The following is a 16,656-nucleotide window of genomic DNA, read 5'->3' on the forward strand; positions in this document are numbered from 1 at the left end:
ATATCTGAGGGTCCCTTAGTCCAGTGGGTAGAGCGTTATACTACTGACCGGAGGGCTGGGGTTCAAGTCCCAGACTAGTCTGTGAACATGCAGCTCCACCCAAGCTATGTGATTTTACTGGTACCAGATCTTCCTGAGAAACTATAACCAGCACTACCCTTATGTGTGAATTTCACATGTCATCAGGCTTAGTACTGGGTGAACTCTACCATCACCTACCAAACCAACCTCCGGGTTGATTACTGTGTTTATGTTTTAAATGTTTTCCCTAGTAATTTCTACAAGACTGTTGTAAGTAAAAAGAATGCAAGATTTCCAACTGATCCTGAGCTAAGAAAAATATTGTTAGAAGCCTTCAAGAGAAAATGAGGATGGAATCCTGAAGATAATTTAATCTGTTCTTTTAATTTCAGAGATTAGAAGTTAAAGAAAATTTAAAAAGGAAATGATCTTTACCAAAAGAAAATGGTCACTAAAACCATGGGGCATTCCAATGAAGAATGAAATTTTTTGGAAAAAATATTGGAGAGGCTTTTGAAAAATGCCAGGCCAAATTCCCAAGTGACTGTTCAAGATGCAGAGAAAAGAGAGAGAACATATGCATAAATAGTGGGAGAATTATTTAAAGAGGATGCAATTATTGATGAGGAGCCAGAAAATAATGACCTGTTGTCCGCAAGAACCTGTATACCTTAAAAGTATGTGAAAAAAATTCTCTTAAGTTTTTAGGGGTTAATGTTAAATTTTTCAAACTATGAAAATTAAAGAAAAAGTATGAATCCTTCCTTAAAATCCTTAAGCCTTGCTTGAAGAGCATGGTGTAATTTTACTCACCAGGACACAACTTCAATTTCCTGGATACTATCCCCATGGTGATGAAGATTGAAGAGTAATATCACTTTTCAAATTCCAAAGAAACTGCGGGAGATGCCGCAACAGTAACTTTTAACGGAGTCATCCGCTAATGTGCATTTCAATGCAACAATTTCAGTGTAAAAATCATTCGCCTTGACTGGGATTCGAACCCAGATCCCTCAATATCCGGTCGAGTGCTTTAGCCACTTAAGCTACTGAGGCGTCCTCTTAAACTCTGAAATTTTGGGGCTTTTAAAGGAACAAGATGTTGTGACGAAATACCGTACATACAATGTCACAGGCATTCGTAGTCGTGCGCAAGGCGCAAGGATTTTTACACTCTGAAATTGTTGCATTGAAATGCACATTAGCGGATGACTCCGTTAAAAGTTACTATTGTGGCATCCCCCGCAGTTTCTTTGGAATTTGTCAAAGTGAAAACACCATAAGTGTTTAAAGTTGGCTTTAACCTCGTGGACTGTGGCGCCTTGCGCACGACTACGAATGCCTGTGACATTGTATGTACGGTATTTCGTCACAACATCTTGTTCCTTTAAAAAAAGCCCCAAAATTTCAGAGTTTAAGAGGACGCCTCGGTAGCTTAAGTGGCTAAAGCACTCGACCGGATATTGAGGGATCTGGGTTCGATTCCCAGTCAAGGCGAATGATTTTTACACTCTGAAATTGTTGCATTGAAATCACTTTTCAACCCTATCTATGGTAACTATCAAAAGAAAAAAGTTGTTTTTTGCAACTAAATAATGTTAAATTTTTTATTCCAAATGACATGTGGCTTTCTATGTAATTCATCCAGTCTGGTACAATCCTTTGTTGAATATACTTCTCCAACAATTATCTCGCAAAAATGGCATTTCAATCATTTCACTGATTGAGAAAAATTATGACATACTCTTTTTGGTTATTCTGATGGAGATACAACTTTTAGCAGAGACAAAAAGGAAAAGGTATTATCAGCCATTTGCTTTATTCTTGAGGATTCAGCTATATTTAAAGTTTGATCCTGCACATATGCAAAAGATGCTTGAGAAACTTAAAGGACTGCCTATGAAACTTGTAGACTTGGAATAAGTATAAGCTTACTCAGAAAAATTAAATTGTCCAACTAGCTCAATGGCCTTACTGAAATTATGCCTACAGCTCAAGGTCTTGCTGCAATTGATGAAGTAAGTGATGATGAAACTATAGGCTGAGTATTTTGTTGAATACAATAAAAATTAATCACAACATTCATTATATTATCAGGTTTATCACCTCAATATGATGTTTGGGTTGTGGTAATAGAAAATGAAAACGCACATCTTTCTACTGCTGATGCTCAAATGAGACTCTTGAATGAAGCTGGAGAGGTTCTTTATAATGGGGAGAGAGCTTTGGTGACTAAAACAGACTTTATTAATTCCAATAAGGGTCTGTTTTATGCCAAGAGCAAGAGAACAACAAAAAGAAAATAAAGGGTGAGTGTTATAAGTGTGAGGAGCCAGGTAAGAAGAGTCCCAATTGCCCTTGGAGAATGCAGAATAATAATCTTTAATGACAATCAAAATACCCACAAAATTGCTAGGAATCATACAAATCATAAGAATAAAAACACACTGACACAAGATATCACTATATAAGAGAGCAAATTGAAATGTGTAGTTAATTCATTAATCTTAAAAATTTTAGCTAAAGTTTTGTCAAAATGTAAATATCTTCAACATCTGGAAAGTGTACCCATTTCCAAAAGTTGATATGTCGTGTTTTTTTTTTAACCTGAATACTTTTTGAAATGCAAGTGCTGCAAGAAGTGTATTCAATTATGTTGTGTAAAACTTTCTTTTATGCATGACTAATAGGTTTTAGGAGGATTGTTTGAGAATGAAGATTAACCTTACTTGTCACACTAATATATGGCGAGTATTTAATGAATGTATTGTTTTTTGTGGCCAAATGATGTTCAGTTTTTTACAGCAATGGCCATATATCTTTCTATGTAAATCACCCAGTCTGCAAATGTTCTTTGTTGAATACTATTCTTTACCCATTTTCAAGCACAAGTGATATGCAACATTAGGCTGAAAACTAATGCACATATGCCTGTAGAGTGCAAACAAAAAAATGGCAAGATCAGGCAAAAAGTTTTTAAAGTACAATCCTTATGTTTCAAAATCATATGTTTATTATCAAACAGAGTAACTGTTAGAGCTTACACATTTCTCCCAACGTGTAACAAGTTTTTTCATTCTGTCACTGAAAAGCTCTTCTGACTTTTCTCGAATCCAGGGGGACTATTATGACTCCTCCTGCAGAGGAGGAGGGTGAGTCCTAATAGTCCCCCTCACTGTAGTCACCCTCCTCCACGTGATGCGTCTACAGTATGATACCATTTGAAATGACTCTACCCACCCACAGCAATCATGAAAGGCAGAGTGACTCTGCCAGTCAGTATCACTTCACCGGAAGTGAGTTCCACCGTCCAAAGCGATTATGAACGAGTTGTGGATGGAGTGATCCCAAAATTATCAATTTTGTTTAGGGATACCTATGTTATATGCGGCATTTATTTTTTATAAACAATGATATTTAATGGTCCTAGGACTAAAAGTACTTTATAAAGTAAAATATAGGACAAGTCAGAGAACAAACAATCGGCTGTTTCAGTGTTCTGAAGACTCCAGAAACTCTTCCACCCTATAATAGCAATTATCTATCAGAAAATGTTTTAGGTATTTCTTAAATGTACCCCTAGAATGAGCAGATTTAATGCCCAATAGGCAGACATTTGAACATTTTGACAGCCACATGAAAGGGACTCTTATCAAACATGGCCATAAAAAGCATTTTTGTATCACAGCCTGCAGAATTTTAAGATTTTAAGTGGTGCTCAATCCCGTTTCTGGGAGATCTTTCATATAGGATTTCCAACTGCCTACCCACCTCACTCAAAGCAGCCTTCTACCCACCCATAACCCTCTCCAAACTTCTAGCCAATGGAAAAGACACCCAGGATAGCCTTCTCAAATCAGGCATTTATAAACTGAAATGTGAGGATTGCAACAGCGTTTATGTCGGTCAGACCGGCAGGAATATCAAATTACGAGTCAAGGAACACGCTAGGTGTCACAAAAATCAGAATAACAACTCTCTCTTCGCCAAGCATTTACTAGAATTCGACCACAGCAGTGACTTTGTCCCAGAGATATTACACACACTCCCAAAAGGATTAAAACTGGACGCTCTCGAGCAATTAGAGATATGAAGGCACTTGGTAAACCCCAACATGACACTTTGTAATGAGCAATTATTCCCATGCCCCTCCCCACTCCTCTCCGAGAAACTAGCCTGGAAATGGTCAAAACAATCCATCAATGCACCTGCGAGCCCCCACCCCTCTCAGGTCCTTCCAACCCTCCCCGCCCCCACTCTGTCCTGAGGGTATATATTCTTGCTCTGTCTGTTTTGCAAATTTGTACCTGATGATGCCGCAAGTCGGTGAAACGCGTTGTACCGTATAATAAAATCGGTGGAAAAGTACGAGTCTTTCTTTTTAGTATGGATATTAAATACTTCCACGAAGTGAAGCCTGAAACAATTGAATATATGGCAGAAGAGTTGCAGAATAAATGTACATTAACACTCTGTTGAGTATTATGCCCATGTACTGGAGTATTGGTGATTTGTTATTTCATATTATCCTTAATACACATACATAAGTAATAAATATACAGACAAGGTAAAGTTATGATTTTCGATTCTTTAAAATAAGGTTTGCAAGTGTGCCATGCAGGTATTTTTGCTATTTACCCAATACATCTTTTCTACATTATAAAAACTCTATGAAAGCCAGGTCATACTCCCCAAAAAAAAATTCTGTTGCTCATGGTAGTAGTTTTGAGGGGAGGCGACCGACAGCTAAGGTCATTTGCGCCATAGGGGATGGATAGGAAAGGATGAAGGGTGGAGAGAAACCCGGCGTCGGCATTAGCCTACTCTTTACGAAAGGCGCCAAGGGGTCCGCAGCTTAACGTCCCATCCGACGGACGCCGTACTCACTCAAAGTGCCCTCCACAAAGCACCTCAAGTAGGGATCGAGATACCTCTGAAAAATATTCAACACCGCCGGGATTTGAACCCGCGCCCTCAGGGTGGGAAGCCAGTACGTTAGCCCCCGCACCATCTCGATCCCCCTGTTGCTCATATGTGACTAAAAGTTGCCATTGTAAACCATTTTCAATATCTTTAAATCTGCAATGTTTGTTCGATTTCGTAGAAATAAATCCACGTTTCGCCAAAGTGGAACATAGGCCATTGGTATGGATTCCCCAGTTTAAGGGCTCATCAATAGACAAACCTAAAAACTAGGAGCGGTGAACCCTTTCTATGAGTTACCTTTTAAGCAGAAGTATAACTGAGGCACTTACCTTCTTTTTTAAATTGAATATAATTTGTTTTTAATACATTTCCAGACAGTTTGTTAATGTTCAACCATTTTTCCAAGAGCAATAACGAGCAATCAAGCTTAGTTTGAAACATGTTAGGGTCCTTGTGGTTCATTGGCAAAGTCGTATCATCTGCATATGGAACTATGTTGTTATCCTCAATATATCTAGGCAAATCATTGATATATAGTAGAAATAATAAAAGCCCAAGAATGTTCTATGGGTGATAAGTTTTGGATAAAATTGTTAATATCATCCTAATCCCCTTCATTATGAGCATGTGCTTTTTTAGATAGTCTGGAAACTTGCCGTTTGTGAAGGATTCATTTATTATAAATGTTCAGGATTTGCTTATTCCCTTGGTTTTATTTTAGCATTATTTTATGTTCATAGAAGGGATATCATTGTGAAACATTGTGCTGCTATGTATGTATTTAAGGTAGTTATTTGTGTGTTGACAATCGTGAGTTGCCAAATATACTCTATCTATTATTTTGATAGTCTTTGTCCAGAGCTACTCTAATCATTGCCCTTTCATGTTTATGCTATTATAAATAGATATAATCCTTTTATCTGTATTAAATGAGGCAATGAAGAATTTGTGAGCTACTTATGCGTTCCAATATGAGATTTCTTGGGTAATTATTCTCAGGGTCACCATTGTGTAATGCTAAATCTATTGCTTTAACATTCTTTGTAATCATCAAATATTTTGATACATTATAAAAGACAAGAAAACAGTGAAGTAGTATCTTGTTGAAAATGAAAACGATGTGTCTTGCTTATTGTGATATCATGGAGGCAATGGCCATATGTACCTATCAAAGCCCATGTGATTACTGATGCATTGACATTAATTTGCATAGGTAAATACCTTTTGTAATATAGAGCCAAGGGAAACACTCGTACATGGATTTTTAAATATAATAGAGTAAGGGGTTTTTTGATTGAAAATACCAAGAATTGAAGTTCATCGAGCATTGTTTGGATAAGCTTTATTGCAGGTTACATAATTATGTATATTATGTTATTAGAGAAATAAGTGAAATAATATGGTAGGTAAATGCTATGTAGCTTATTTTGTTTCAGTTGGATCTAATATACTGATTCAGGAAACAACTTGAAAAATAGGCTCTTATAAAATAAAATGTTCATTTGCTAATTTTAACTCTGAGCCTTGCTACTTATGGAAAGCAGCACTTGCCTGGCATTTGCCACATTCACAGATATAGCAGTGCTAGGGTTCACAATTGGGTGCATTGCCAAACATCCCTCTCTGGCCCTTCCACTCTAGCCTTCAAAAGACAGGTCCCCTCATGGTGTGAGTTCGTCATTGGATGTGAGTGCATCACCCAGAGGCCTCTTGCTGGCCAGCCACCCTCATCTCATAAAAACATTCCCCTCATAAGTAACTTCTTGCCTGTAGTCATGATCTTGATCATTACCATGGCCTACAATCACATCATCACCACATTTAACTCTCAAGGGCAAGCAAGATAAAAATCCCATGACTCTGTGTGTGAATCTGTAGCACTCAAAGAGGTAAACATAACTTTGATGAAGTAATACTGTAGCCTAAAAGGAGATCGAGTATAAAACAAAATGCAAATCACAATGAACACCCTGAGAATCTTCAATTTAGAATGCTCAAAATTACAAAGACATGAAATGGAAAGTCAGTGCATTAAAAAATAATAAGGGACATTGTTCAATTGTTCCTGGCTCAACCTCGTGGAAATTCATTTTAATGAAATTAAGAATACAAAGTAACTTTCCACTGTCCTTTATTAGCGTACAACCGGTTTCAACACTCAAGCGTCATCATCAGGTACAAATTAAATCAGTCGCAGTTCACTTATATACCAATCATGAGGGAGAGGAGGGGTGGGTGAGAGAGGGGGACGAGGAGGAGGCGAAAGAAAATGGAGTTGCGATTGGCGTTGATGGGGAGGGGGGAGAGGGGTGTTAAGTGTCAGGACAGGTGTTTGGTTGGTTTAGAGTGGGGTGGGGTGGGGGGATTTTGTCGGGTCTATCCGTGAGGGAAAGGGGTACTTCAAGGATTGGGGAGAGGTATTCAAACAATAAATCATTAACCACATGACCCTTTTTTAAGTTCTTTCTGATTTCAAGTTCTTCCCACTTGTCCATCCTCATTCCTTTTTCACTCTTGTGTAACAGTTCTGGGTTGAAATCACTCCCATGGTTTTCTTCCCATAAATGTTTAGCAAAGTGCGATTGTTTGAGGTCACAAGTTCTAAAACAGCGTTTATGTTCCTCCGCCCGTGTCTTTAATGACCTCCCCGTTTGACCTTTGTATATAGCACCACAGTCCCCACAAGTTAACTTATACACACCACTTTTATTTTGCATACATATTTTGTCTTTAGTGTTATTCAAGAATGATTTTAAGTTATTTGTATTGTAAAAAGCTATTCGAAATTTCTCTCTAGGAAAAAGGTTGGCTAACTTCTGTGAAATTAAACCACAATATGGGAGTTTGCACCATTTGTAACCTATTTCCTCCGTATTAATAGGTTTAAACAAAAGATTGTATGCTTTGGAGGAACATTTTCTTTGTAGCTTTTTGTCAACTAAATTTTCTTTGTAACCATTTTTCATTGCTAAACCTTTAATCGTTTTGAGTTCTTTAGCAAAATTACTTTTGGAAAGGGGGTTTGGGAAATTACTTTTATTTTGAACCTGATGATGACGCTTGAGCGTTGAAACCGGTTGTACGCTAATAAAGGACAGCGGAAAGTTACTTTGTATTCTTAATTTCATTAAGGGACATTGTGCCTATAAACATTTATTAGCCCATGCATCTACAAAACCATATCTGACTTCTAATATAAATCAGAAATAAATTTTCTATTCAATTTAATGCATATGGAAAATGATAAACAGAGGGCACGGTTAACACATCAGACATCTCTTGATATGGATTCTCTTTGACATACTCAATGCCTGAGGGATTAAAATGGTTATAAATCTGTTTCATGTGGGCTACAGAGATTTTTAATTCAACACAAAAGCTCAAATGACAATTTCATCCACATCTAACAGTTGTATAGCCATCATATTTGCAGAGTAAATGGAAAGTTCAATAATTATTTTATTATTCACTGTATAAATTTCAATTTTTGGTAATTTTCTCTTGGAGTAAAAATGTACCAATGCCTGGACTAATTAGAATAATAAAGTAATCAGAAAGTAGAAGTGCTGCTGCACAAAGAGTTAATAAAGGGAGGAATAAAAGTTTCTCAATGTAGTTAACTTTTACACTAAAGTTTATCAATAAATTAGCCAGTGATAAATACATTTATTATAGTAAAAATTTCATAGCTAATATGAAACAAACGGGTACTCACTGTCTTTTTTAACCTTGATATTGGCGACATGTTCAGTCCTGCAATTATGGCCATTAAAGAGTTGAAGTTTCCAATGTTGAAGCACTCACGAGCTGTTTCTATCCAGTATTCCATAACTTTAACCCTCTGTTTCTTTTTGACATGCTGTTTAAAAAAATCAAAATACTATAAATAGATTGCCCCTTTCTTAAAAAAATATGTATTCATGTATATAATGCACAATAAAAGTATTTCATTCTTCAATTCAAGGATCTGGTTTTTAAGAAGAAAACTCAAATTTAACGAAGACAAACAGAGGCTACTGAAAATGAAGACCCAAATTGTGCATCCACAGGACTCCCAACAAACGATCAATGGTCATATACTCACCTTGCAAACCTCAGTGGCAACCAAATAGCTGAGGCGATTGAACCATTGGACATATGACTCAAGGTTGCGTGTCTTCTTCATGTCTTTAAATGATGTCTCAACATTTGGGTTCTCTTTTGCAAAAGCTTGGACAAATTCTTCAGGCCCAATATAAGATAACCTTTCCAGTTCTATATGAGTCAACTGTTGTGCTAACAATGCAGGACTCAAGCAGAGCTCAGTAACATCAGTCTGGAAAGAAAGAGAGGCATATGATATTTTGGAAAAGGATTTAAAAAATGAAATATGAAGTATGCATTGCCATGCATGTTCAGTTAAAAGAAAAACTTTTGTATTCATCTTTATGAATTTGAAATTTTGAGGCATGTGAATAGCATTGGAAAACTAAGAATGTTTTATAGGCCAGGTAAAGTAAACCATTTGTGATGCAATATGAAGTGCTTGGAATTATATATTGGAATGCATATATGTATATATATATGTGTGTATATATATATATATATATATATATATATATATATATATATATATATATATATATATTACACAATAACAAACAATATAGAAACACAAAAAAAAGGAAGAACACTCACACGTTATTTCTTGATAATTTCAACGGAATTCTACTCCGCCTTCATCGGAAGATAGAGAAGTAATGACATCATTTTTTCTCATCATTACTTCTCTATCTTCTGATGAAGGCGGAGTAGAATTCCGTCGAAATTATCAAGAAATAACATGCAAGTGTTCCTTTATTTTGTACTTCTATATTGTTTGTTACTGTGTAATGTACTATTCGGCACTTCCATGTTACATCTAGGAAAGCATACATATATATATATATATATATATATATATATATATATATATATATATATATATATATATATATATATATTTTTTTTTTTTTTTTTAAGGTAATCTACCGGTTAAGGTAGGTTTTTTGATGGACACAACTACCAAACAAATATTTTGTGACTACTAACAAAACACAACCCTAAATTCTACTCTACACCAGGTCCCTCTTCATCTCTGAGTACTTTCTTCCTCCCTTCATCCCGTCCAACATCCCTATCCTGTTCCTTCCCTTTCCTCTTTTGCCCAACATTCTACCCTCTATCACAGTCTTCAACATCCCACTGCCGGTCAACACCCCCTTCATCCACTTTTCCTGCCTCCATAGGATTGCTCCCAACAAACCCCTCTCTTCGCCCACCATACCAAGTACTTCCTCATTTGTTTTCTTCTCTGTCCATTTCACCTTTTCCATTCTTCTCCACACCCACATTTCAAAAGCCTCCAGTCTACGTCTATCCTCCTGCTTCAATGACCACGTTTCCGCGCCATACATAGCTACGCTCCATATCAAAGTTTTTACGAGTCTTTTCTTAACATCCTTACTCAAAGTCCCCGTCATCAACTCCCTCCTCCTCGTGAAAGCCTCTTTGCCTAGCGCAATTCTTCTCCTTACGTCCCTACTACTTTGACCGTGTTGGTCCAAAACACCTCCGAGATACGTAAACTATTCTACCTGCTCTAGTTTTTGCCCTCTTACTTTAATGTTAAGATTAGCCTTTTTCTTTCTAGAAAATCGCATAACCTTTGTTTTATTAATGTTGATTCTCATCCCATACCTGTCGCACTGAATTTCCAATTCACTAAGCAATGCTTGCAGCCCCTTGGCTGACTGACAAACTAAAGCTTGGTCATCAGCAAACCTAACTGATTTTACGAATCCCCCGCCCACTTTCATTCCTACCTCGAGTTCTTCCCATGCCTCTTTGATCATTTCCTCTGCATACAGGTTGAACAGCAACGGTGATAATGGGCAACCCTGCCTTACACCCCTTCCTAACACTGCCCATCCTGACTCCCCGTTTCCCACCCGCACCTGAGCAGTCTGAGACATGTACAGGTTGCGGATTAGCCTCCTTTCCCTCCAATCTATTCCTATTTTCTGCAGAATACTCATTAGTTTTTCCCAATTCACTCTATCAAACGCTTTTTCGAAATCTACGAAACAGGCAAATACCTCCTGGTTGTGTTCTATATTCCTCTCGATTAATAATCTCATTACTGCAATGGCATCACGCGTACCTCTCCCCTTCCTAAACCCAAACTGATCATCCCCTAAGTAATCATTTGCCCTACTCTCTATCCGTTTGTTTATGATCCTGAGAACAACTTTAGCTGCGTGGGATATCAAACTAATTGTCCTATAGTCCTCACATGACGTGGCCTTTACCTTTTTCGGAATCGGAACTAAAACTGCTCTCACAAAGTCTTCCGGCCAGATTCCCTCCTCATAAATGCTACGGATCAGCCCATATAGTCTCTTCCTCCCACATTTTCCTAAGCATTTTAAAAGTTCCACGGGAATGTTATCTACCCCCACGGCCTTATTTAGTTTATATATATATACATACATACACATATATATATATACACGTACACACGCTGAGTCATTGCTGCTGCTGAATGACTGGGTCATTACTTGTATATCTTCCGATAAGGACGGAGCAGATATCCATTGAAATGATCAAGAAATAACGTGTGAGTGAACTTTTTATGTGCTTCTATTATATTCCATGCTGTCCAATTTATTATACATATAGATATATATTTGGACGAGACAATAGAACACAAATAAAATAGTAACACTTAAAAGGTAACACTTTACCTTCACGTTAAAAAGTAACACCTTACCACGTGAGTGTCCTTTTAAGTGTTACTATTTTATTTGTGTTCTATTGTGCTGTCCAAATATTATACTGCTCATGTGAGTGTTTCAGTATAATTGATAAATAAATAAATGAATATATATATATACATATATATATATATATATATATATATATATATATATATATATATATATATATATATATATATATATATAAATATAAAAATGTGTATATATATGTGTATATATATATGTATTATATATATATATATATATGTATATATATATATATATATATATATATATATATATATATATATATATATATATATATATACACATATATATATATATAAATATTTTTTTTTTAGGTAATCTACCGGTTAAGGTAGGTTTTTGTGTGGACAAAACTACTAAACAAACATTTTATTACTCCTAACGAAACACAAAATCCATCATCCTAGTCTACATCAGGTCCCTCTTCATCTTTGAGTACTTTCTTCCTCCCTTCATCCCTTCCAACAATCCTATCCTGTTCCTTCCCTTTCCTCACTTGCCTGACATTCTCCCCTCAATCACAGTCTTCAACATCCCACTGCCAGTCAACACTCCCTTCATCCACTCCTCCTGCCTCCATAGGATTTCTCCCAACATACCCCTCTCTTCGCCCACCATACCAAGTACTTCCTCATTTGTTTTCTTCTCGGTCCATTTTACCCTCTCCATTCTTCTCTACACCCACATTTCAAAAGCCTCCAGTCTACGTCTATCCTCCTGCTTCAATGACTACGTTTCCACACCGTACAAAGCTACGCTCCATATCAAAGTTTTTACGAGTCTTTTCTTAATTTCCTTACTCAACGTCCCTGTCATCAACTCCCTCCTCCTTGTGAAAGCCTCTTTGCCTAGCGCAATTCTTCGCCTTAAGTCCCTACTACTTTGACCGTGTTGGTTCAAAACACCTCCGAGATACGCAACCCATTCTACCTGCTATAGTTTTTGCCCTCCTATTTTAATGTTTAGCTTAGCCTTTTTCTTTCTAGAAAATCGCATAACCTTTGTTTTATTGATATTGATTCTCATCCCATACCTGTTGCACTGAATTTCCAATTCACTCAGCAATGCTTGCAACCCCTTGGCTGACTGACAAACTAAAGCTTGGTCATCAGCAAACCTAACTGATTTTACGAATTCCCCACCCACTTTCATTCCTGCCTCCAGTTCTTCCCATGCCTCTTTGATCATTTCCTCTGCATATAGTTTTAACAGCAACGGAGAAAATGAATAGCCCTATCTTACACCTCTTCCTAACACTGCCCAACCGGACTCCCCGTTCCCCACTCGTACCTGAGCAGTCTGAGACATGTAAAGGTTGCGGATTAGCCTCCTTTCCCTTCAATCTATTCCTTATTTCTGCACAATACTCATTGGTTTTTCCCAATTCACTCTATCAAACGCTTTTTCGAAATCTACGAAACAGGCAAATACCTCCTGGTTGTGTTCTATATTCCTCTCGATTAATAATCTCATTACTGCAATGGCATAATGCTCTCCCCTTCCTGAACCCAAACTGATCATCCCCTAAGTAATCATTTCCCCTACTCTCTACCCTTTTGTTTATGATCCTGAGAACAACTTTAGCTGCGTGTGATATTAAACTTATTGACCTATAGTCCTCACATGATGCAGCCTTTAACTTTTTCGGAAAAGGAACTAAAACTGATCTCACAAAGTCTTCCGGCCAGATTCCTTCCTCAGGGATACTACGAATCAGCCCATATAGCCTCTTCCTCCCACATTTTTTTACTCTTGTGATCCGTTCGATTCCGCCTTCCCCACCTCTATTGTGTTCGTCCTTTATACGTGTTCCTATCCCTTTTCCTTATATATGTTTCTGTATATATGAGTATTTATTCGCCGTTTGGCGGGATTTCGTGTTTGAATGTGTATTTGGCCAATGTGGCTCATCTCTTTCTTCTGGCTATGCGTGCCACGAAACGCACTGTTCTTTTCCTGTATGATGTTGTATGAATTCTAACCACTGTCCTTTCTTCTTGTGTATTGTCTATTTCTCCTTTGGTGGGTGAAACAGCCCCCTGACGCCATCTCTTGGCTAAAGAATCGGGGCGCTTGGCGACATATAAGACCCACGGATCTCAGGGTAAATTACATATCCTCGATAGCTCAAGTGGTTAAGAGCATCCGCCCGGCAAGTGGAAAGATCCGGTGTTCGAGTCCCGGTTGAGGAGATATTTTTACTCTTGTGATCCGTTCGATTCCGCCTTCCCCACCTCTATTGTGTTCGTCCTTTATACGTGTTCCTATCCCTTTTCCTTATATATGTTTCTGTATATATGAGTATTTATTCGCCGTTTGGCGGGATTTCGTGTTTGAATGTTTATTTGGCCAATGTGGCTCATCTCTTTCTTCTGGCTATGCGTGCCACGAAACGCACTGTTCTTTTCCTGTATGATGTTGTATGAATTCTAACCACTGTCCTTTCTTCTTGTGTATTGTCTATTTCTCCTTTGGTGGGTGAAACAGCCCCCTGACGCCATCTCTTGGCTAAAGAATCGGGGCGCTTGGCGACATATAAGACCCACGGATCTCAGGGTAAATTACATATCCTCGATAGCTCAAGTGGTTAAGAGCATCCGCCCGGCAAGTGGAAAGATCCGGTGTTCGAGTCCCGGTTGAGGAGATATTTTTACTCTTGTGATCCGTTCGATTCCGCCTTCCCCACCTCTATTGTGTTCGTCCTTTATACGTGTTCCTATCCCTTTTCCTTATATATGTTTCTGTATATATGAGTATTTATTCGCCGTTTGGCGGGATTTCGTGTTTGAATGTATATATATATATATATATATATATATATATATATATGCACACATAGAAGGGAGATAGCATTAGCAAGCAAAAACACAGAGAAACACATTCAAATAAAACTTACACATCTTCCAAACTCTCATTAGCCATATCATGTATGTAAAATTTCTGTGATAAGCGTAAGACTCCAGGTTTCATTTATTCAGAAACTGAAGATTTACCTCCTATTTTACCCTCACTCTTGACTTGAGAGATATATTAAACATAGGGACACATTTTTTCAACTTTCCTAGCAACACTTTTGACAGGTCAGAATCATATAAATTGTAATTTAACAAATAATATTTATTTCATTAAATTGCTACCCTTGTCCCCTCCAATTTAACACTAATGCAATTTAGGCAATGTCCTTTTGCAATCTCATTGGGGTCACTGCCTTGGACACATAAGTAGATATGTCATAGAAAAGAGTTGTGATACCACCCCCCCCATTCTCTATGACGAGCACTCTAATGACCGTTATTTGCAGTGCTCTCTCAATGAATGGGATGCAGTGTGCTCTTCTGTTCACTCACCGAGCTGAGGCAGTCAAGTGAGAGGGCAGACGACTCTGCATTCACCTTCTGTAGGAACTCTTCATACTTCTCAAGAGCTGTGAGTCGGAGGAGCAGAGCCTGCAGGAGGGCAGACACCTCCCTCCGCACACTTGGGTCAATGGCCACGCACTTCTGGGTCAGGGAGCGGACATGACCCATGACTCTCTCATCCCGAAAGTCATAAGGGAACGTTTCCGTCCACTCCGCCAGCAACTGCACCAGGTGTGGAACAAACCGCCCCAGGCGCTCCTGTTGGAGAGAGATTTCAGTTAACCAGCTGGGGCCAATGAATCATTTCATCTTCTAATGCTTGGGTGTATGTATGCAGTTTCCACAATGGTTTATAAAGAATTTAATTCTGCTGCATTCTTTGTGTTGCCGGCCGAGGAGGAGAATGTGAATGTGACCACACTAAAGGGTGTTAAGTCATAGACACTCTGGAATCATCCAGACTTCATTACTGGTGAACAATTTCTTTCTATCTAAGTGAGAACTAGTTATTTTAAAATATATAATCAAATTTTTTCATGCTAAATACAGAATTTCATTGCATAAAAACTGGCATTGAACAAAACTGCAGCCATTGGTCATTAACATTAAAATGGAAAAAATAATCCAGATTCAAGCAGCCAAATTAATCTCAATTTGATAGAAAAATAGAAATTTTAAACTTTTTTCTTCAGAGCTACTTTAATATAAAAAAAATGAAGAAAATATTAATTTTACTATGAATATTCCATTCTATTTGATTGTGGCATATCATAATTAGATGGTATCAACACAAAAAGATCACAAATTGTTTTGATAGCATTTGTTTAGAAATGCTCTCCTAAGTCCATAAAACTTATCTTATATAAAATATAAAAAGCTTATCACTAATTTATTAGCTCTTGGGCAAAGGACTTGAATCCTTCGACAGAAATCATGTGCAACTGAGTTAATATGTTACCACTGCAAGTCTTGACAAGACATGAGGCCTTGTACTTGAAATTTGAAAACTGCTCAGCATTATTCACTTGTGGCCATTGCCCTCAACTCAAATTGTTTTAAAGAAGTGAAAAACCTCATAAAAAATATGAATATGAAGACTATAAATTATGGATGGAACTGAAGAAAGCCCTAGTGTCTGAATGGAGATTTTCCTGATCAGAATTGAGTGCTAACAACTATTTTCAATTAGAAGTTGCAACAACACTTATTTTTTTAACTGAAATATCTCTATTAGAATATTTGTTGCAAGAAATGGCTTATTATTATTAGTTAGGTCACCAAGATGAATAGTTAATAAGGAAGCATTCAGTTAGGTCTTTACTTCCAACTACTGAAATCCAGAACCCATTCTCCTCTCATTCTTCGAAAGTCATAAATTATCATCAGCAGCAGATGATAATTGAAACTATAAGTTACAATTATGATCTGCCAAAATCAGTTCTCTTAAATGCCCACACTCCAAAAATAGGGTGACAGGCTGGTATTAGTGATAAGGAACAGCCTTTAAGACCTTAAAATGCTGTCTC

At 37.4% G+C, this 16,656-nt stretch overlaps 1 protein-coding gene across 1 annotated transcript in view; it reads right to left on the minus strand.

Moving 5' to 3' along the window:
• The window catches only part of LOC139689273 (ras-GEF domain-containing family member 1B-like), a 226,777-nt gene that overhangs the window by 14,693 nt on the left and 195,428 nt on the right, over window positions 1–16,656 (minus strand). Inside the window, exons 5-7 of the mRNA XM_071586319.1 lie at window positions 15,119–15,388; window positions 9,032–9,262; window positions 8,663–8,806 (exon numbers count right to left, since the gene is read on the minus strand). Of these exons, the coding sequence (XP_071442420.1) occupies window positions 8,663–8,806; window positions 9,032–9,262; window positions 15,119–15,388 (645 nt within the window). The remainder of the gene's footprint in view (window positions 1–8,662; window positions 8,807–9,031; window positions 9,263–15,118; window positions 15,389–16,656) is intronic.

This window comes from Hetaerina americana, unplaced genomic scaffold (genome assembly GCF_022747635.1).
Source record: "Hetaerina americana unplaced genomic scaffold, ioHetAmer1.1.p SCAF_22, whole genome shotgun sequence".
Lineage (NCBI taxonomy): Eukaryota > Metazoa > Arthropoda > Insecta > Odonata > Calopterygidae > Hetaerina > Hetaerina americana.